At 42.4% G+C, this 21,514-nt stretch overlaps 1 protein-coding gene across 2 annotated transcripts in view; it reads left to right on the forward strand.

The window, feature by feature from the left end:
• MBP (myelin basic protein) overlaps positions 1-21,514 on the forward strand; it is a 198,752-nt gene that overhangs the window by 80,098 nt on the left and 97,140 nt on the right. For both annotated transcript variants that reach the window (XM_032773290.2, XM_032773289.2), the window contains exon 3: positions 9,682-9,769. In XM_032773290.2, the coding sequence (XP_032629181.1) occupies positions 9,682-9,769 (88 nt within the window). The remainder of the gene's footprint in view (positions 1-9,681; positions 9,770-21,514) is intronic.

Below are 21,514 nucleotides of genomic sequence, written 5' to 3' on the forward strand. Positions count from 1 at the left end.
TGCTGAATACAACACTAATTTTCTGAATATTCTCATCTAGTATCTGAATTCCAAAATTCATACATTTTGGTGGTGTTCACAGAAACAAATCCTGCACTAATCTTTCTGTGCATGAAGTGAGAGGAAAGTGTGGAGCTCTCAGGAAAAAAAAATGGACCAAACTAATATCCATTTAGGTTGTAGATACAGAGCTGGCAACATAACTACAAAATCTTGCTAAAATAAGCCAGACTGCAAGTTCATCAGCACAAGAAATCCGTACATTTCCACAGGAAATAAATTGCAGCAGATGTAGCTATGTTGTACTGCATGTTTTCTGTCTGTCTTTTACTGTAGCCTCTGCAGAATGAACCTGTTCATAGCTTACACTGGTAAAAAGACATTCCTCACTGAATCAAGGAAGATTCTCAAGATTTGCACTGATAGAAGCAGAATGTTAATTCTCAAATACATTTATTTATCAGACTCTAATACATAAAGCTATATCCAAAAAAGCACGGAAGTACCATATCACTATTGAAATTGCCTGGGTTGGTTGGTTGCAAATACTTCGTCGTCATCCTGACAAATCCAAAATGGGCATGGCCTCCTTGCTGATTGAGCATCACCCAGATCCGTCTCTAGCTAGGTCCTCAAGATGGTCCGGCTGCGTATTAAGTTTATATCTATCACTGGTGATAAATTACACCTCCTGAAGCTTTTGGTGATGTGATTGCTGGCCTGGTAGCAGCATTCCTCTTTAAATGCGCTTTGGAATTTGTTAGAATTCATTGCAAATATTTAATTTCAACATCTCAAATTTAATTCATGGAACTTAAGTATGTGCTTAAAGTTAAGTAGATATTTAAGCATCTTTCCTGAAGAGTGATGCTTTCATGAATCAGGGCCTAAATATTTTACCTTCTTTAAATCTCATCCTAAATGGGAGAGAAGTCTGTAGGTCTTATAGAGCATTCATACAAGATAAGCATATTTTACCCCCGCCCCCCAAATTGCATTTTGAATCTAACCTGAAGGTCACAGTTAACTTCATTGGAGTTATAGTAGAGATGATATATAATGTGCCTTTATTTTAAAATCTACCACAAGCATTTTGTGGCCATGGATGAAGGAATCCCTCTAAGCACAGCTCAGGCAACGTGAGGGAATATGTTTTCACAGTTCTATTCATTAGAGTAGGGGGCATGTTAGGACACCAGAATGGGGAATTAAAATAGCTGGCTACAACTGGATTTTAAATTCCTTCTCTGTAATGGAAAAATGCTTTTAGAGCATCTGGTCCACGCTGGACCACTCTGTTTTTATACAAAGCTGCAAATAATCAAATGCTTTACTAAATATATTCTTATAAATATTATGTAAAATTTAATTTCCATGTTTGTGAAAGACATCATGTCATGCAGGTGTGCTTAATGCCTTCTGCTCTGCCTTGTGCTAGACTTGGGTTCTTGTCCGGGTCCCGGTCTAGGGCCTTATAGAGCTGATGTCTGTCAATACCAACCATCTGTGCTTGTTCCTAGAACAGGTTCAGCACAAATAACAATGAAAACTCTCTTAGATTCCCCCAGCCTGGAAACCTGAGGGCCCCATTCTCACATTCTGGGGTGCAGTTGAGACCAGTGAGAGGTTGTCATCACTTGTATTATAACCCTGACTGCCTCAAAATGCTTCTGCTACTTGTGGCTCCCTGCCTGGGACATACACACGACTAGCAGTCACCATGTACTCTCTGGTCGGTATGCTGTATAGCTCTGATTTAACCAGTTTGAATCCAACAGCCTGCCATCAGTTATCACAGATGCATTTTTGTCTTTACTAGACTTGATTCATGTTAGACGGTGACCCCAATATTGAACTGCCCCAGATGTGTGTGGTCTTGTTAAGGCTGCCAACCCTGAATGAAGCTATTCTGGGAGATTTTATTTCCCCAACATGACTAAATGTTATTTTCTTAAAATATCCTGTTAAAATCTCCAGGATTGCTTTCAATAGTCACCAGGAGATTGATGCCAATTCTCAGAGACTCTAGGCCAATCCTTGTCCAGCTTTCTCCTGCAACATTCAGAGAGATAATAAAATCTGTATGATCCTTTAAGGAGACAAAACCCACTAGCTTGCCATGTTAACTGGAACTGATATTCACTTTAGTACAAACAGAGCACTGTTGGTTTATATTAATAGTAAATCAAGTTTGGTAACAAAAGAAGATTACATTTTAAGTGAGTTAAAGTATAAGAGTGAGAGTTAGAAATGGTTACAAGCAAATAAAAGTGAAAACACATCTAAATCTAAAATTTAAGCTAGCAAGGTTTTGTATGTAAATTGAAGTAAACACACATTCCTTTGTTTTTAAAATAGGCCTGTTTAACAACTTTTGCTGATCCAAGGCTGTCTGGTTTTCAACAGGTAACATCATACAGGGGGAATTGATAACCTTTACATATGACGTTGCTGCATATATTTACCCTGGTAGTATTGTCTTGTGAGTTATTAGTTTTCAAGTGGTACCTCATATGACATTCCAGGGTGCAACCCAGGCCAGCGAAGGGCTGTGTCACTCCTGCCCTGTGATCTTGGGTGCCTCCCAATGCTTTTCTGTTGTAGCATCCAACTCACTCACAAGCAGCCTGCCAACATGCAGATCACATCCTGAGTGATTGTGTTTAACTACAGCCCTGGTCCAACAGCTCTGATCTCAGTGGTCTGTTCAGCATACACCAGTCACGCTCCGGCTTCCAATAATGTTGGTTCTTCGAGTGTTTGCTCATGTCGATTCCAAATAGGTGTGTGCGCGCCGCATGTACAGTTGTCGGAAGATTTTTCCCTTAGCGCTATCAATCTGTTCAGCAATGGAGCCCCCTGGAGTCATGCCTTTATGACGGTGTGTATACGCCTCTGCCAATTCACTGCCTCTTCAGTTCCTTCTTACCACCTGTGATGGTTGTTAGAGCTGCTCCCTTCTCTTTTTGCGGCAAGCGATCCTCTCGTACTTTTTCTCTTTGTACCTGTAAATAGTTAACTTAGAGTTTAGCGTTTCAAGTAGTTTATAGAGTTAGATAAGTTTCTGTTGGAGTTTCATCCACTGCGTTCTCCCCTCCTAGGGACCAGGGCATGCCTCAATCTCACAGGTTCAAACCATGTGGGTCCTGCCAGAAGCCTATGCCCAGGGGCAACCCCCCACGACTCTTTCTTAAAGTGGTGGTCCTTCCCCAAGCAGACTGACAGGTGCAAGATGTGCAAAGTCTTCTGCCCAAGAACCAAAAAGGAGAGAGACTTTAGGTTAAAACTACTCCTCATGGAGTCAGCTCTCTGTGCCCAGCTGGCACAGCTTGCATCGAACCCCAAGCCCAGCACTTTTATTCGGAGTGCACTGGCCTTAGTGAGAGAGACTGCGGCTCCAAAAAAGGACTCTGGGTCCAGAGATACTCTGCACCGCCACTCCCTGGCACCGGAGACCTTCACCATGGCAATCCGTCACCGCTCGCACTCAGCAGTACCCCATTACTAAAGAGCACTCGCCAGTGCCATGCAAGAACCAGAAGAGAGCTGAGGGAGGGTGTTTGCCCACAATTAGAGCAGGAGAGTGCAAAAGCGCTGTCGGAGTGCATCCTGCACCTAGACACTCAGCCCCATCTCTGGCTAAGCCAGCACCATTGACTCTGGCCTTGCAGAGAGGTCCGTCGAGTCCGGAAATGGTGGACACTCCGACATGGGGGAGTCCAGTAGAGGAGCTGGATCTTCCATCCACCCTGGGCATGTTCAAGATGGCCAGGCACCTCATAGCTATGACAGCTCCGCAGGCACTGGCACTGCAGAGAAGTGCCGTACCTTCCAAGGGCAAACTGGCCATGATGCAGCACTGGTTGCCGTCCCCTCGACACTGATCCTTGGTACCACCCCATTTGGCACTGCTGTGGTCTCTGGGTTCAGAACCAGAGTTGTATGTCTTGAAATGAAGCTGGCACCACTTGCAGCATTGTTCGAGACAGGAGGAGGGACAGCAGTTCAGCATGATGCTCTGGCTACCGCAATGGCAGATGCTGGCGCAGTGGCCCTTCTAGACCCCGTGGCCATTCCACCAAGCCCTGGGCTGGGCTCCAGATCTCTGTTGGCTGCCTTGGAAAGGTGGGCTGCCCCAACATCCTCTATGGCCCAGGAACCACTGTGAGGCAGGGGAGACCAAGATCAAAGCCACCACTGCGCAAGAGACATCAGGCAAGGAGGTAAAGAAGCTGGACCTCTTCAACCAAAAGGTCTGCTCTACCAGAAGGCTCCAGCTTTGGATTGCCAACCAGCAAGCGGTCCTCATCAGCTACAGTTTCAATTCTTGGAACACTATAAGTTTAAGGAGTTGCTTCCAACTGAATCCCAGTCAGAGGTTGGGGCCATCATCGAAAATGGTAAGGTTATAGCAAGGACTTCCTTGCAAGCCACACTTGACTCAGCGGACTCAGCAACCTGCACAATGTTGACCGCTATAGCCATTTGAAGGAGCTTGTGGCTGCAGGCTTCGGGCCTCCAGCACGAGATCCAACAGACAATTCAGGATTTGCCCTTCGATAGATCAGGGCCATTCTCAGAGGAAACGGACTCCCAAGTTCCACAGTCTCAAGACTCACGAATACATTTTAAAATCTGGGGCTCCATTCACCAGACCCACAAAGGAAGCATTTCAAACCTCAGGTTCCCCCACACTTGTACCCTATTTATTCTAGACAGGATAACAGGAAGCAGGGTAGAAATAATACCAGAGCCAGGGCTTGGCAAAGCAGTCTTTAGACCCAAAGCCAAACTTTTGAAGATATGTCTGGGGGAAATGACCAGGCATAATCCTGGATCCTTTTCCCCTGTTTTGTGAACCATCTGTCTCATTTCTACCATGCCTAGGCCCGGATCATGTTGGACTAATGGGTCTTACACATGGTAGAATTGGGATATTTTCTCCAAATCTTTTCCCCATCCCTCTTCAGGGACCCTTCTCATGAACAGCTCCTCATACAGGAGGTGCAAACTCTGCTAGAAGATGGAGCAATAGAGGAGGTCCCTCAGGAATTCAGGGGCAAGGGATTTTATTCCCAATATGTCCTAATCCTGAAGGCCAAGGGTAGAGTCAGGCATATTCTAGATCTGTGAAACCTCAACATATTCATGAAAAAGCTGAAGTTCTGCATGGTCTCAATGGCTTCCATTATCCCTTCCCTGGATCTGGGGGACTGGTACGCTGCCCACTACTTGAAGGATGTATACTTTCACATGTTGATAGTCCCATCCCACAGGCGGTTCCTCCATTTCATGGTCAACACCACCCATTATCAATTTATGGTTCTCCCCTTCGCGCTATTGGTGGCTTCTTGGGTGTTCACCAAGTGTGTGTCGGTTGTAACTGCCTTCCCGAGGAGGCAACAGGTACAAGTACTCCCATACCTAGATGACTTGCTAACCAAAGGCCATACCAGAGCTCAGGTGGAGGAGCAGGTGACCCTGGTGAGATCGACTTTTACAGGCTCGAACTGATACTGTATGTGACACATTCAACTCTAACCCCCCACTCAGAGGATCGAGTTCATTGGAGCTCTACTAGACTCAAGTCAGGCCAAAGCATTCCTTCCGGAATTGTGTTTTCTGATCATGGGTGCCATCAAAGAGGACTTGCAATAATACCCCACTACTACAGAGCAAAATTGGCTGAAGCTGCTTAGTCATAGGGCTGCTTGTACATATGTAGTTCAGCATGGAGACCGTGGCTCGGACCTCTGAAGGCCTGGCTGGCCTCAGTATACAGGCCAAACGGGATTGTCTACACAAGATAGTCATTCCTCCTCCTCATCCTAATTGAGTCCTTCCTGTGGAGGGTCAGCCAGCAAGCGGTGTATGCAGGAGTACCCTTCTTCAGGCCCCAACTCTCACTTTCTCTAGTCATGGATGCAATGGGATGGTGAACACATCTAGGAAGACTCAGAACTCAAGGTTTCTGGTCCCAGGCAGAGCTCTCTGACATGGATGTGCAATGAAAGTTAAGAGCAGTTCACTCTGCTTGCCAGATGTTCCAAACCCATCTGGAAGGAAGATCTGTATTGGTATTGACTGACAAAACAACAGCGATGTTCTATATAAACAGACAGTATGGTGCTTGCTCCTCTTCCCTGTGCCCCAGGTTCCTGGAGGATAGGTCATCAATAGCTATTAGCGAGGCTGGGCAGGGATGATGTACCTAGCCTCTGTTTGCCAGAAGCTCGGAATGGGTGACAGGGGATGGATCACTTGATGATTACCAGTTCTGTTCATTCCCTCTGGGGCACCTGGCATTGACCACTGTCGGAAGACAAGATACTGATCTGACCCAGTATGGCTGTTCTCAAGTTGCAAGGTGAAATTCTTCCCAAAGGTTTTTAATACATTGCTGACCAAACTTTCAGGCCAGGATCTGCTCCCAAGGGCCATGGCTGTTTTTCATCATCTTAGATACTTATGCCTATCAATTTGATAGTTCAGTCACCCTTTGATATGCATTTTCCTGCAAGTGACCCCTAGGGAAAGTTCTTGCAAGCTGAGAGCAAGAAGGGAGGAGGCTTCAGGCTGTTTCTTTTCACCTGTATATGCTGCAGTGCAGATTTTCTTTATCTTCTTTCTTTCCCCTCTTTCTGTCTGAGGGTTCTGTTTACAGCCTAATATGCAAACTGAGGTGCACACACATCCCATTAAGACCTGCTTGACTAGTCCTTCCTACATGGGGCTTCATGAGTTCAAACGTGTCACAGCATAATTCAGGGAGAATTCATAACTCTACATATAATGTTGCTGCATACATTCCACCATGATGATATTGACCGTCACAATATTAGTTTTCAAATTATACCTCCCAAAGCATATTTTGTGCAAGACTATTACAGTAGAATGTAAGGTGAGAATACAGGATGCTTTGAATCACACCGATGCATAGTCAGCCCTTGGCATATCTGTTGAGACTGTCAAGAGATGCCAATTAGAATATGGGTTTCAGTCTACTAGGAATTTAGATACATTCCATCAGCTTGTTTCATATTAGCCACTGAGAAGCTGTCAGATTATACTTCATTACTACTGACCTGTGCCAAAAGTGGTATCCTCAAAGTGAAGTATCCTGTAGCTAATTAATTACTAATCCTGTGAATCATCCAGTTCTTTGTATTGAATAGCATTCTCAGTGATCAGCTATTTGAGTAGTTAAATATACTGTCTGCTCTTGAAAATTGGGGTAAAAGCCTTTTGATGTTTCTTTCTCTCTTCTCTTTTTAGCTCTTAATAAACCCTTTCAAGAAATACTTAATACTGCGTTAGTCATTTTGGGCCCTTTTCCAAATATTTGATCATGCATGCCAGACTTCCTATCTGCATGCATCTGTTTTGAGTACCTGACTGGTATATACAATGCCAGTACACAATGCTATAAGCTGAGTGTTTGTGATTGTCATTATTATTACTTAGCTGTCAGTGAGGCACATAGTAATGAGGTTGGCATGGGAACTGAATGCACAGCATGCTCCCATTACAGAACTGTCAGTTTTAAAAGCTGTTAAACTAATCTTAAGGTGAAAACTTTATAAAGTTCACACACAAAATGAACAAGTTTTTGCTAAATTTCCTAAATACATATAGAATTTCTTCTTGATGTTTTGAGGTAACCAGTTTTATCAGGTTAAATAAGATCAATGAAAAATGAGCTCTTTTTGGCCGGTCTTACTCCTTATTAACAGTTTATTTCAGTAGCACCCAGAGGCCTCCATCTTGATGGCCCCATTGTACTAGGTGCTGTAGGAACACAGAAGAAAACATGAGGCAAATCCTGGTCGTCTTCTAGTTAATGTGAGTTTTTGCAAACGACTGACCTCACTGCGGTCAGGACTTCTCCCATGATTTAAGCCCTAAAGAGTTTACAGTCTAAATGGACAAGAAAAACAGGGTATGTCTACACTGCACACTAAGCCCAAGATCCTCTTCCTTCCATACATAAATCAGCCAGACTCGGGTCAACAGGCACTCAGGATCGGGATCCTGGGACCCTGCTAACGGGGTGGGTCAGAGCCTGTGTCCTACTGTGACTTGTGTCCAAGCCCTGTCATTTTGTGATGTGGCTGCAGCTCAAGCTGCAGACCAAAGTCAGAAGGTCTATGTAGTGAGGTACGGATGCGTTAGCATGTCTGAGAGACCCGGGCCCAGTTTACAATGTAGTGTGGACACTCAAGCATTGGTGGTATGATGGTATAGCGATGCTGCTTTAGATGTCTGCAGCTGGCTGTACCAGCTGACTTGTGCTACGGGGCTCAGGCTAAGGGGCTTTTTAATTGCAGTGTAGATGCTTGGGTTCTAGCATGAGCTCTGGGATGTCACAAGGTCCTAGAGCCCAAGCCCCAGCTGGAACCTGAACTTATGCACCAGGGTTAAACAGCCTGAGCCCTGAGAGCCTGAGTCAGTTGGAACAGGGCAGCTGTAGGTTTTTTAACTGCAGTGTAGACGTTCCCTTCATCACAAGCCTGGGCTCTGCAGACCTGGGTTTACGGTGCTATGTAGACATGCTCCTAGTAATGGACAAAATCTGTGCAGAATGTCAAAGGCCTATATCTTCCTAGTTACTGTGTGGTGGTTTCTCCCCAAACCATCCCCTTATCCCTCATGTTCTTCCCTCTGTCCAGGTGTCTCAGTGCCTGGCTAAGCAGCCTTCTTCCATTTAGACCACACCACAGAAATGGACTCGGGCTCTGTATGTGTGAGGGGGGCATGGTGGGGAAGAAGCAGCCAATAAGTAGGTGCCTATTGAGTGACTGCAAGGGTCTGGTAGTGTTACCACAAGTCTCCTTGTGCGTGGGCAAGCATGGACCCTTTGCGGAGCACAAGGAGTGTGCATTTTCCCCAAATCCAGCCCCTTCGTGTGGTGTAGAACTGTGTTGGTTCCATCATTTGAGACACGCTGTCATGGCGATGGGCGGGGAATGAAAGGCATGTGACATCACATATTAAATTGTATAAATACTATTATCAATATTGTAATACAAACAAACAGCAATGTTACCTACAGGCCCTAAACAGACTGAGGTCCTATACTGCTAGGTCTTCCTCGGACCTAAAGGAAGAGAGTACCTGCCTCAAGGAGCATGTAATTTTAGTTTATTACAGTGTAGAACATTGGATTACAGAAATAAGAAAATGAATGAAGACAAGTAATACAACCATGTTGCTGACAGTAACCATAACTATCTAAAATGGCTTCCAATGAAGGGAGTGGGGGGTGGGAAATTCTTTATAAAATAATCCCTGGTGAAAATGTAGAGCAGATGCATCAATTTCGGTTTAATTAGAAAGTGACAGAAAGAAGAGGAGCTTCCAGTGAGCTGTTAGATTCCCCTCAAACTCATGAAAATAGTGTGTGTGTAAAAAATAAATAAATAAATAAATAAAATTTCCTGTGGTTTAGTTTCTATATATTCTGTCTATATGCATGCATGTGCATGAAATTGTAAAAGCACTGTTTCATCATTTACATAAGAATGTATCCATTTAATAAAAACATATTTAAGAGAAATGTATTTGTTTCAAAGGGGTTTGGGTTTTCTGTTTTGGTTGTTTTTCTGTTGATGAATAATGTCAATAATATTCCTTACAGCTGCTACCTGAAATGGTATATCTAAAGAAGTATTTGTGTTACAGGAGACAAAAGTGGAGGAAGTGGAAAATAAAGCAACCCCTAAAGCAACCAGACTAACCAAACAACCCTCAGAAGATAATGAAGTGTTTGGTATGTATCTGAAGAACTGGAAAATAAAGTTTGCACTGTAGCATAGTTTAAGCCAACAGTAGTGTGCTATTACTATGTAAAGAATTTATTCATATTCTTTCATGCTTACAGATCTTTCTTATAATAAACATTTTCTCCTGCTTTAAGACTGTGATTAGGAAAAGAAACAATGGTTTTGTGGCAGTGTAAGTTCATTTAAAGCCAGTGATGATGATAGTGTGGAGAAGGACGTCAAAGGTTTTCAGCCAATGGATCTGTGGGCAGCACTGCTTTCTAGAGCAGGAACTTTAGGAATCTGGGGAAATTAAGGCAGCCTTATTGCACCAGTTTTAAGAATTTTGGACAGTTCTAACTGATTGTGAAATGCAGCATGGAATTCATTATTCCCAGGGTGCAAAAGGAGTAGAAACTGAGTAATTAAATTTCTTTTACTAAATGCGGAAACGATGCATTTGATAATTTAAACCTGCAGTGGATAAAATTAATTTTCAGAGTAGATTCTTCAGTCCACTGTAAAGTCCTCTGAAGACTGGCACATCAGTTTTCAGGGTGTATAACTGCCATGGATGCTCTCAGCTTTCCTCTTCTATTCTATCTGTAGTTTCTGGGCTTCCCTAGAGAGTTTCACCTGGGGGGGAGGGGGGGAGACATGCAAGGAGGGGTTATTAAAAGAAAATGAATTCTGTCTCAGTGTATTTTTGTTTCTCTCTATACTTGTTTATTGACAGAACAGCTGCAAAATTAATGCTGTGTTCCTATCATCTTAATTTAAGAATCCCCTATAGCCCTTGTAATGCTTGTGCAGTCCAATGGTGTGCATGTCTGTCTTACGTTTGTTAATTTTGTCACACTCTTTCAAGCCATTCTATTGGGGCTGAGACTTAGTGCTGATGAGTCAGTCATTGCTGGCTTACTAGGGATATGAGAGTAGTGCTGAGTGTGTTCTAGTGGATTCAAGAGAACTCCTTGGAATAGGTCTGCACGTGAGATACCTGGAAAATGTAGATAATAAAATTAGCCTCACCTGTAGCTGAGGGAAGAGATTTCTGACCAAAGGCTCTCATATATTCGACATAAATCAGTGAGCTAAAAAGAGCTGGCTGCACCCTTTAGTTTAAAGATTTTTTTTGTATTTATTCAGGTGTCAGCTGTTGGGTTTTTTTGTTCCGTCTTTTCCCCACCCCAAGAATTAGTCAGCTTATTGTTATGTTTAACCCAGACACTGAGAGCACCCAAAATTACCAGTTGATACTTTTGAAATATGTATGCACCTGGCCAAGATGTTTTCCAAACGAATCAGGTAATTTTTGGGTACCAAAACTTCTGTAGGCCGAACTTTGAGGTACCTTGAGGGATCCTGATTTTCAGAATTGCTGAGCACCTGTCCTCTGGAATTGGGCCTCCTGAAGATGTCTGTTGATGAACATCTGAAAACTTGAAGCATCCAAAAACCACTAGTAATTTCTGAAAATATTGGCTATATATCTTGAGCAGAACTCCTATTTAAAAAAATACATTCAGTTGTATCTTTCTTGTTCTGTTTAGATCTATATTATTGGTTGTTTGCCTTTATTTTATTGTTTGTATAAAGGCATAAGTTTGAATGACTTGCAACTCTCATTTAAATGATCTTCCCAATGGCCCCTCATTTTCTACGTGTATCTCTTGCACTTGTGGACCTGTTATAAACAACTGTAGAGTCTTTGGAAATTTAGTCTTGTACAATTTAGTCTTGTATTCAGGGCTGGTTCCAGCGTTTTTGCTGCCCCAAGCAGCCAAAAAAACAAACAAACAAAAGTTGCGATCGGCGGCACTTCGGCGGCAGCTTTACCACCGCTGCTTCATTCTTCGGCAGCAGGTCCTTCCCTCCGAGAGGGACTGACGGATCTGCCACCGAAGAGCCAGACCTTTTGGTTGGCCGCCCCAAGCACCTGCTTGCTGCGCTGGTGCCTGGAGCTGGCCCTGGCTCTATTGAATTCATTTGGCTATACATGAACTTCTGCTATTGGGGAAGAAGTGTGAATTAAGGGAAGCAGCATGGTCCATACGGCACTTTACTGGGAGCCAAGAAACCTGGGAGCTATGCTAGTTCTGCCAGTGACCTTTTGTGTGAATTTCACTCAATTCTTTGCCTTCATTTCTGCTCCCACCATTGGTCTGTCTCCTCTATGTAAACTCTTCAGGGTGGGATAGGAACCACTTCTTATTATACATTGGGGCCATAATCCAGTTGGACTGTTCACACTGGCCAGGTGAAGAAGGCAAACAATGCTGCCTTCAAAGGCTGGACTAGCAGCACCTCTTGTGTGTTTCCCAGAAACTTTGGGAAAAAAAAAAATTGACAGACAGATTTCCTTCCTTGGAATTATATAGTAGCATGATTCCTCCCTGCAACTTCCCAATGTAGACCAATTTCTAAAATGCATAGTACAGTTCTTAAAAATAATGATAAAAAAGACACAACCTTAGGGTGTATTTTCCTTGTGTTTGTCATTCTGTGTTTTTAAATATTTAGATTAGACTCCCACAATTTATGTAACCTTTTATTTCTTGCCTGTATATCATACTAATCAGAATAATAGAAATGTGGGGCTGCAAGGGACCTAGAGAGGTTTTCTAGTTCAGCTCCTTGCATGGAGGCAGGACCAAGTATACTTAGACCATCCATGACCATGACAGATGTTTCTCTAATCTGTTCTTTAAAACCTCCAGTAATGAGGATTCCCTTGGAAGCTTATTCTATAACTTAGCTACCTAGTTAGAAAACTGTTCCCAATAGCTATCCCCCTTTGCCATGGATTAAGCTGGTTTTGTCTTCTCTGTCTTCAGTGGGAGGGATAGCTCAGTGGTTTGAACCTTGGTCTGCTAAACCCAGGGTTGTGAGTTCAATCCTTGAGGGGGCCATTTAGGGAACTGGGGTAAAAATCTGCCTGGGGATTGGCCCTGCTTTGAGCAGGGGGTTGGACTAGATTACCTCCTGAGGTCCCTTCTAACCCTGATATTCTGTGACTTTGAGAACAGTTGATCACAGTCCTGTCTGTAGCAGCCCTTAGCATATCTTAAGACTGTTATCAGGTCCCCTCAGTCATCTTTTCTTAAGATTAAACATGACTTTTTTTTTGTGACCTTTCATCATAAATCAGGTCTTCTAAAATTTTTGTTGCATATTAGTTAATGAAGGACTGAATTTTAGTTTTAATACATAGTCTTGCATTTGAGTGTTTGCTTGCAGGGACCACATGGCAGCAGGAGTCCCATAGGAGCTTTGACAGAATGCTTCCTCCAAGGCAGTTTGAACACCTTTGCCACATTTTTAAAGGGTGCAGCATGTAACTCCCAGCCAGCTCTCTTCCCCCATGGCCTCAGCCTTATGCTACCATTTCTATCACCTATAGCAGTGATCCCCAAACTGTGGGATGTGCCCCCCATGAGGGCATGGAGGAATGTTTTGGGAGGGTGCAGCGTGGCCCGGGCCAGCCCCCATTGGGGTCAGGAAGGGAGCACCACCCAACCCTGCTCTGCCCTCAGCTCTGCTCCAGCCCTATGCCCCAGCTGCAGCCCCACTCTCCAGCTTCGGCCCCAGCCTTGACCCCTGGGTCCTAGCCCAGCTGCTGGCCCTGACCATGGCAGCTGTGGCTCTGCTTCCAGCATTGCCCCCTGGCCTTGGGCCCACCCCCAGCTCCAGCCCTGGCCTTGGCTCCCTTAACCCGGCCATGCCCCCTCTCCTGCCCCTAGTTCCTGACCGTGACTCCTGGGGGACGGAGGGTGCAGGGAGGAGTCAGGGGTGGCACAATGTGAAAAGTTTGGGGACAGCTGACCTATATAAAGAGGCTAGCACAACTGCTAGCTCTAGGATGAAACAGTAGCACTGATCCCTTGTGGTTGACCCCTCCACAGGAATGAATGGGTGGGGCTCCCCTTCCACTTCCTCTCATTTGTAACAGAGGAGTCACATTCTGACTTCAGGCAAGTCATTACAAAATCATAGGCTGGCATTCATAAATCAGCCACAAGGGAGCAGTACTTGCCTTTCCCCTGGAGAGTCCAAGTTGACAATCGAATATCATTTAAAGCATTGCATTAGCGGCGTGGAGTTTCTGTGTTCTAGGTACCCCCTTTTCTAAAACAATACATATATTTTGTTACACTAGACCAGACAGCATTATGTTTAACCTGGAAAGTAGAGAATGTTCTATGCCCTTTATAGCATTTGACATACAGGATTGTTAGGATAGAAAAGCAGTAATTTAAGTGAAGAGTTAAGAGAAACCTTTTGTGGCAAGTATCAGAGGGGTAGCTGTGTTAGTCTGTATCTGTAAAAGCAGCAAAGAGTCCTATGGCATCTTGTAGACTAATGGACATATTGGAGCATGAGCTTTTGTGGGTGAATACCCACTTAGTCGGATGCATGTCGGATGCATCCGATGAAGTGGGTATTCACCCACGAAAGCTCATGCTCCAAAACGTCTATTAGTCTATAAGGTGCCACAGGACTCTTTGCTGCTTTTGTGGCAGTTCAAGCATTTTTGATTTTCTGTAAACCCTTTTTTCTCTAGAAGGTTCAATTAGGTTGAATTTGGCTGGCCAAATACAACATACTCTGAATTCTTTTTTTCATTGATCCTTGTCAGTTGGACTTCAGACATGGGCACGTGATAAGAGACTGCACTGACCTCCTTGACTGATAATCCAGTGCTGGGAATGGATAAGGTTTAGGTGTTCATTCCAGTTCTGTTACATCCATTAGAACCATTTTGATATGAATGCCCATCAGGAGTCATTGATTCATTTTCCAGAGCCCAGTGGTGCTTTACATTCCTTCCAGTCAGAAATTACTCTGAGTGGTTATTCTTTATTCACTTATCTTATGGTAGTGCTGAAATGCCTGCATCAACACTGGGGCCCTGTCATGCTGAGCACTGATACATATAAATAGAGGTAGACATGGTCCGTGTGCAGAGGGCTTACTGTACAGGTAGGGTGACTGCTCCAGCATCTGTTGTGGATGTTGCAGGTGTATATATATTGGCGTTCCAGAGCTGCAGGCTTTCAATGAACGAGTCAACCACAATAGGGAAACTTTCAAAAATGCCCATAATTTAATGAGCATATGTGGCTCAGGCAAGTTATGGTGTCTCCCTGAAATGTTGACTTAAATGCTCTTTTTATGATGATCTGCAGAGTTTCATCTTTTCATGCAAACTACTTAACATGTTGTATAAAGCCAGACTGAAAGCTATTTGGAGGTGTGCTACCCGGAGTACACCTATTCTGTTGCACTCTCTCTCTTTTTATATTCAACTTAGATAATGTGGTCTCTTTGTATTTGAGCCAGCCAATAGGAAAGCTATCTTACATGAAAGTTCAGTACACATAAGATGTGGGGGGAATGGTAAACATATGGAGAAACTGACCAGGAAGTGACTGCTCGCTCAAGTTCTAATGACTGAGTAGCCTCAGGGTCTTATTCAGGCCATACTCTTTAGGATTCGCAAATGAAAGCAGTGGCCTAAAATGCCTTTAATCGTTTGCTCTCCAGTATGACTCTCTGTCACATCTAGGCTAGACTGAGATGCATTGTACTGGTGGGTTTTCCCTGGGCCTCAGCTTGCAAAGAATTAGAATAGAGCAAAAACCAGAATTTCCATCTTGGGGAAAATTCTGATATTTTGACATTTGTTTTCAATGTATGATGAAAGTCAAAATTTTGACATTTTTCCATAGAACAAAAAGTTTAAGAAAAAATTCATTTTGGAAATGTCGAAACAAAACATTTTGATGTTTGTGAATCAAAACATTTCACTTGGGTTTGTTGCAAAAAATCAAAATGTTTTTTTTCCTAGTCAGTTCAGAATTAAACTGTATCTGCCTAAAATGCCATAGTGCCTCACTGGAGTTCTATTTCAGGAGCCGCATTCCCCTAATCTTTCCTAAGGGCCAGACTCCGTGGCTGGACTATATCTCCCAGGGTCCATTGTGATCATGTGACTCTTCTGTTGCCATATGGCTCTGTCAGAAATATTTCAGGGTCAAGCCTAACTGCAAACAAAATTTTGTTTTGATGTTCCTCATGGAAAACCAAAAAATTATGGCACAATTTGAAATTTCACTAGGGAAAATTTCAATTTTATGGAAGCTACATGTTCCATTTAAAAAAAAAAAACAAAAAAAATTTTGACAGAAAAATTTCCAGTCAACTCTACAAAGAACATGGTTGCTCACCTATGAAGTAGGGCAGCCTGATCATGTAAGCATGTAACACCCATTCTCCCCAGTGTGTACTACCTTCCTGTTTTATTTCTGGTACAATTTAAGGTATTTATATGTAAAACCCTATATGGTCTTGAGAACCTGCTCTATCTACAGTGCTGCTCCTTCCACCATGTGGCAATTACAGTTGTCTGGAATATTTGTTTCCTTTCTTTCAGGGTTAAACTCCAAGCCAGGTGGTAACACATTCTAAGAGGGGGATATGATGAGGTCTATAAAATGACTGATGTAGAGAAAGTAAATAAGAAAGTGTTGTTTACTCCTTCTCCATAACGCAAGAACTAGTGGGTCACCAAATGAAATTAATAAGCAGCAGGTTTAAAACAAACAAAAGGAAGTATTTTTTTCACACAACGCACAGTCAACCTGTGGAACTCTTTACCAGATGATGTTGTAAAGGCCAAGACTATAACAAGATTCAAAAAAGAACTAGATAAGTTCATGGAGGATAGGTCCATCAATGGCTATTAGCCAGGATAGGCAGGGATGGTGTCCTTAGCCTCTGTTTTCCAGAAGCTGGGAATGAGTGACAGGGGATGGATCACTTGATTACCTGTTTTGTTCCTTCCTTCTTGGGCACCTGTCATTGGCCGCTGTCAGAAGACACAATATTGGGCTAGATGGACCTTTGGTCTGACCCTGTATGGCCTTATGTTCTTGTGTCCATCTCTGAAACACAGTCCTGCTTGAGCCTCACCAAAACCCAAGTTGAGCAGCTTTCTGGGTACAATACATAAAAATATGAGTGGTCATACTGGGCCAGATCAGTAGTCCATCTAGCCCAGTATCCTGTGTTCCATCAGTGGCCACTGTCGGATGCTTCAGAGGGAATGAACGGAACAGGGCAATTATTGAGTGATCTGTGCTCTGTCATTAACTCCCACCTTCTGGCAGTCAGAGGCTTAGGGGCACCCAGAAGATGAGGTGGCATCCCTGCCCGTCTTGGGTAATAGCTGTTGTTGGACCGTTGCCCATAACAGTAGAACATAAGTACTTCTTACACATTAGCAAACTGGTTGACATAGTACACCCACAATTTGGAAATATGCATGCATGCATAAAATGTGTTCACAAGATTCTCATGCCCACACTTCAGCCCTTAAAAGAAAACCCCAAAAAGAGGAGACCAAGGGAATCCAGCAGTATACGTTAACCTACCTGAACAATCCATTTATCTATGGACTATGTTGTTGTTATGTACTGGACAAAAGCTGGGAGGTTATTGCAGTTCATATTGACCTTTCTAGGAAGCTTGTCTTATCGATTGTAAACATAATCAGCCCTGGAAAACAAGTGATGGCAAGTTAACACACAAATCTTCTGGTGAGACAGCATATAGTTCTAAGCTAGATGTTATCATCATGCCACAATTATTTTATTTTGCTACATTATAAGATGAGTGTGTTGCACTGATGTTTGTATTCAAGTTGTCCAGACATTTCCACCCTAAAGGGTGTGGGGCTTTTTGATTGTGACTTTCACAGAGTTTTACCTTTCTGACTGAAATTTGACGTATTTGCTCCCTATCGGAAACTTCTGAAAATTTAACTGAAAGCAGGATGGGTACGAGGAGCAGAAACCACAGACTTTCTGCCAGGAAAAAAAAAATGCTTTGACTTTTTTCATCGCTCTTGTACCACAGTGGGAAGAGATGGAAAATTGAAATTTGGCACAGAAAGATTCTCTTCCTCATGGCTGCATCTATTGGTGCTTTAGTGAAAATGAGGTTATTAGACTTTAAAAGCTAATTGACACATGAACATTAGTTTTAGTTTGCAATAAAAATAACATCCTGCCAGCATTCCATTGGCACTGCACATGCAAATGTGTAAACTGCACATGGGTAAACTGAGTGGAAATTTTCACTGAATAGACTTCTTTTCCCCCAGTACTCCATTTAGATTTCTGCATTCATACATAAGGAAATTGATCAGAATTAGCTAGCCTCTAACTCTGCCTACCCAGAAAATGTATTTGTGCAAGCAAACAGCATTTGCATTTGACTTGCCAATTCCATGTAGACGTTCTGGTTTTGGTGAGTGCAAATGGTTTTCCATCAATACTACTGATGCATACATATAGTCTGTTTTGGAAAATGTGGCCTTTCTGACTAGTCTACGTAATATTTGTTTAACTTTTCCATTTCTCAGGAAATTTCTGCTTTTAAAAAATATATTGCAACCTTAAAATAAAATAGGAAATACTTAATTTTGGTTAATAGAGACATACATATACGGGGATACTGATATCCAAGGATTTCGTTTTTGGTTACTTATTGTAAAAGAGACCTGCATAGGTTATGATTGCTTAGTAACTGTTTCTTTCATGAATTCAGATAAAACTCCAAGGACTTAGCCAGATTCTCACCTGGTGTTCCTGGGAAGTGCTTGCAGGAATGGTAGCTCCACCTGCCTTTGAAATATGGCACCTTGTACCTCACTCCATTGTTCTATATTTGGTACTCTTTGATAGGATTCATGATAAATGGCACTTCTGTGATACTCTTGATGTTCAGAGGTTTTATGGGAAACATGGGTAGACAATGGCAACTACTCAATTCTCCTCTTTCTCCAAGAGTTTTCTTTGGCATAAAAGATTTTGTGCCAACAGTATATAAACAGTATTACTGTATTTCCAATGGGCCAGAGGGGCGAAGGTTTAGAGAACTATACCTGAAGAGAGACATCCACACAACTAGTTGAGATACTCTATATTAAAAAAAAATATATATTTCTGTGTTCCGGTTTGACTCAATTGCTTGTTCAGTTGTGGCTCATTTGATGGCTGTCTAATCTCCTGGAGAGTGCCCTATGCACAGATATGAACGTGTTGACTTAATAGGCCAGATTTTTAAAAGAGGACTCTAATTTTGTACCTGCAATCAGTTGTGGGCACAAATAATTGTGAGCATAAATGATACAGTAATTTCTAGATATCTAACTGCCTGATAAGTAAATTCAGTCAGTTAGTGGTCAAAACACTATCATTTAAGTCCATAAGATTGCATTCAACCTCCGTTGATTTTGGACACAAAACTAGAGGCAAACCTGAAGGCACTTAACAGTTTGACCCAATATGATTTTTCCTTCTCCGTCTCTTACATTTTCCATGTGTATTAGAAGTTTGTATCTATGATTAATTGAATATCCTTGGCAGTTATTGCTAAACTCAATAGCATGTAGGGTTGTCAAGCAATTTAAAAAAAAATTAATCATGCAATTAATCACACTGTTAATAATAGAATACCATTTATTTAAATATTTTTGGATGTTTTCTACATTTTCAAATATATTCATTTCAATTGCAAAACAACACACAGTACAGTACTCACTATATTTTTTATTACAAATATTTGTACTGTAAAAAAGAAATAGTATTTTTAGTTTACCTCATACAAGTTCTATAGTGCAATCTCTTCATCATGAAAGCTGAACTTAGAAATGTGGAATTATGTACAACTCCCCTGCATTTTAAAATAAAACCATGCAAAACTTTTAGCGCCTACAAGTCCACTCAGTCCTACTACTTCTTCAGCTAGTCACTCAGAAATACAAGTTTGTTTACATTTGCAGGAGATAATGCTGCTTGCTGCTTGTTTACAGTGTCTTCTGAAAGTGAGAACGGGGATTCACATGGCACTGTTGTAGCTGGAGTCACAAGATATTTATGTGCCAAAGATTCATATGTCCTTTCATTTTCAACCACTATTCCAGAGGACATGCGTCCATGCTGATGATGGGATCTGCTTGATAATGATCCAAAGCAGTGCAGACCAATACTTTCTTCATCTGAGTCATGTGCCACCAGCAGAAGGTTGATTTTCTATTTTGTTGGTTTTGATTCTGTAGTTTCTGTATTGGAGTGTTGCTCTTTTAAGACTTCTAAAAGCATGCTCCACACCTCATCCCTCTCAGATTTTGGCAGGCACTTCAGATTCTTAAACCTTGGGTTGAGTACGGTAGCTATGTTTAGAAATCTCACATTGATGCTTTCTTTGTGTTTTTGTCAAATCTGTAAGAAAATTTTCCTAAAACTAGTGTGTCCTGGATCATCACCCAAGACTACTATAACATGAAATATATGCCAGTATGCGAGTAAAACAGAGTTGCAGACATACTGTTTTCCCCCAAGGAGTTCAGTCAAAATGTAATTAACACGTTGTTGTTGTTGGTTTTATTTATTTTTTTTTTAAACGAGCATCATCAGCATGGAAGCATGTTCTTTGGAATAGTGGCCAAAGCATGAAGGGGCATATGAATGTTTGCACATTTATGTGCCAGATATGCTAATACTGCCTGCAAAGGTGCTATGCGAACGCCTGTTCTCCTTTACCGTGACATTGTAAATAAGAAGCGGGCAGCATTATCTCCTGCAAATGTAAACAAATTTGATTGATTTAGGGATTGGCTGAACAAGAAGTAGGGCTGTTTTTGTTTGAGAGCAGTTGTATAACCAAAAAAAATCCTACGTTTGTAAGCTGCACTTTCACAATAAAGAGATTGCACTATGGTATGTGTATAAGGTGAATTGCAATCCATGGGCTACTGTCCCAGTCAGACTGGGTAGGACTGTGAAGTAGAGACTGGGAAATCAGTGGTAGCCTGGAAGCAGAAGTCTAGAAGGAGCTTTGAGGGTCCACCCCTCTGAATGGATGCACCAAAACTTCGAGGGTTGGAAGAGAATTCTTTTGTGTGCGTGCACACCTCAAGCTCTGTGCAACCACAAGATTCCAAGCCCTGCCGCTTAAGCACTGCAACTGACCCCAGGCCTAAGGGGATATAATGGCTTTGGGTTTTCGCATGTTTCACACTTACAAATTTTAGTAGTATTTTAAAGTGGTTTGACCTATGGAACAGGATGAGTTGGCCCCTGCTTTAATTCCTTAAGGTAAGACCAATAGCCTGGCAGAATTTGTACTCATTTCTAAAGGCATGACAGTGTCCCTTTAAGCACGATAAGGAGATATACAATAGAAATCCATGTCTGAGGATTTTATTTTTAACAATGAAAATAGAAGTGAAAAGAACTAGTATTTTCTGCTATACACACTGATACTTGTATGGAAACATCCTGGTAGTGACAAGACTGCAGTCCCTTACAAGCCTTGCAAGTATCACAGCAGAGCCCTGATAATGCCCTCCTTTATTTCAGTGTTCAAAGCAGGCTCACTCTGTAGTGCTTTCCCTATGCTTTCCTTTTCCATCTCCAATGAAATGCCTGGATTTCTCAAGGTCTTTTAACACCCCTCCTTAATATGGTGCTATACTTTCATTCTGATATGAAGCCACTCCATCACAACAGGATTTGTAAGTTAGTCCCCAGCTGGTTCAGACTCTGGCTACTTCTACACTACAGGAAAATTCCGAATTACATTAAACCGGTTTTATAAAACAGATATTATAAATTCGATTTCACGCGGCCACACTAGGCACAGTAATTCGGTGGTGTGCGTCCATGGTCCGAGGCTAGCATCGA

Source organism: Chelonoidis abingdonii, chromosome 2 (assembly GCF_003597395.2).
Source record: "Chelonoidis abingdonii isolate Lonesome George chromosome 2, CheloAbing_2.0, whole genome shotgun sequence".
Lineage (NCBI taxonomy): Eukaryota > Metazoa > Chordata > Testudines > Testudinidae > Chelonoidis > Chelonoidis abingdonii.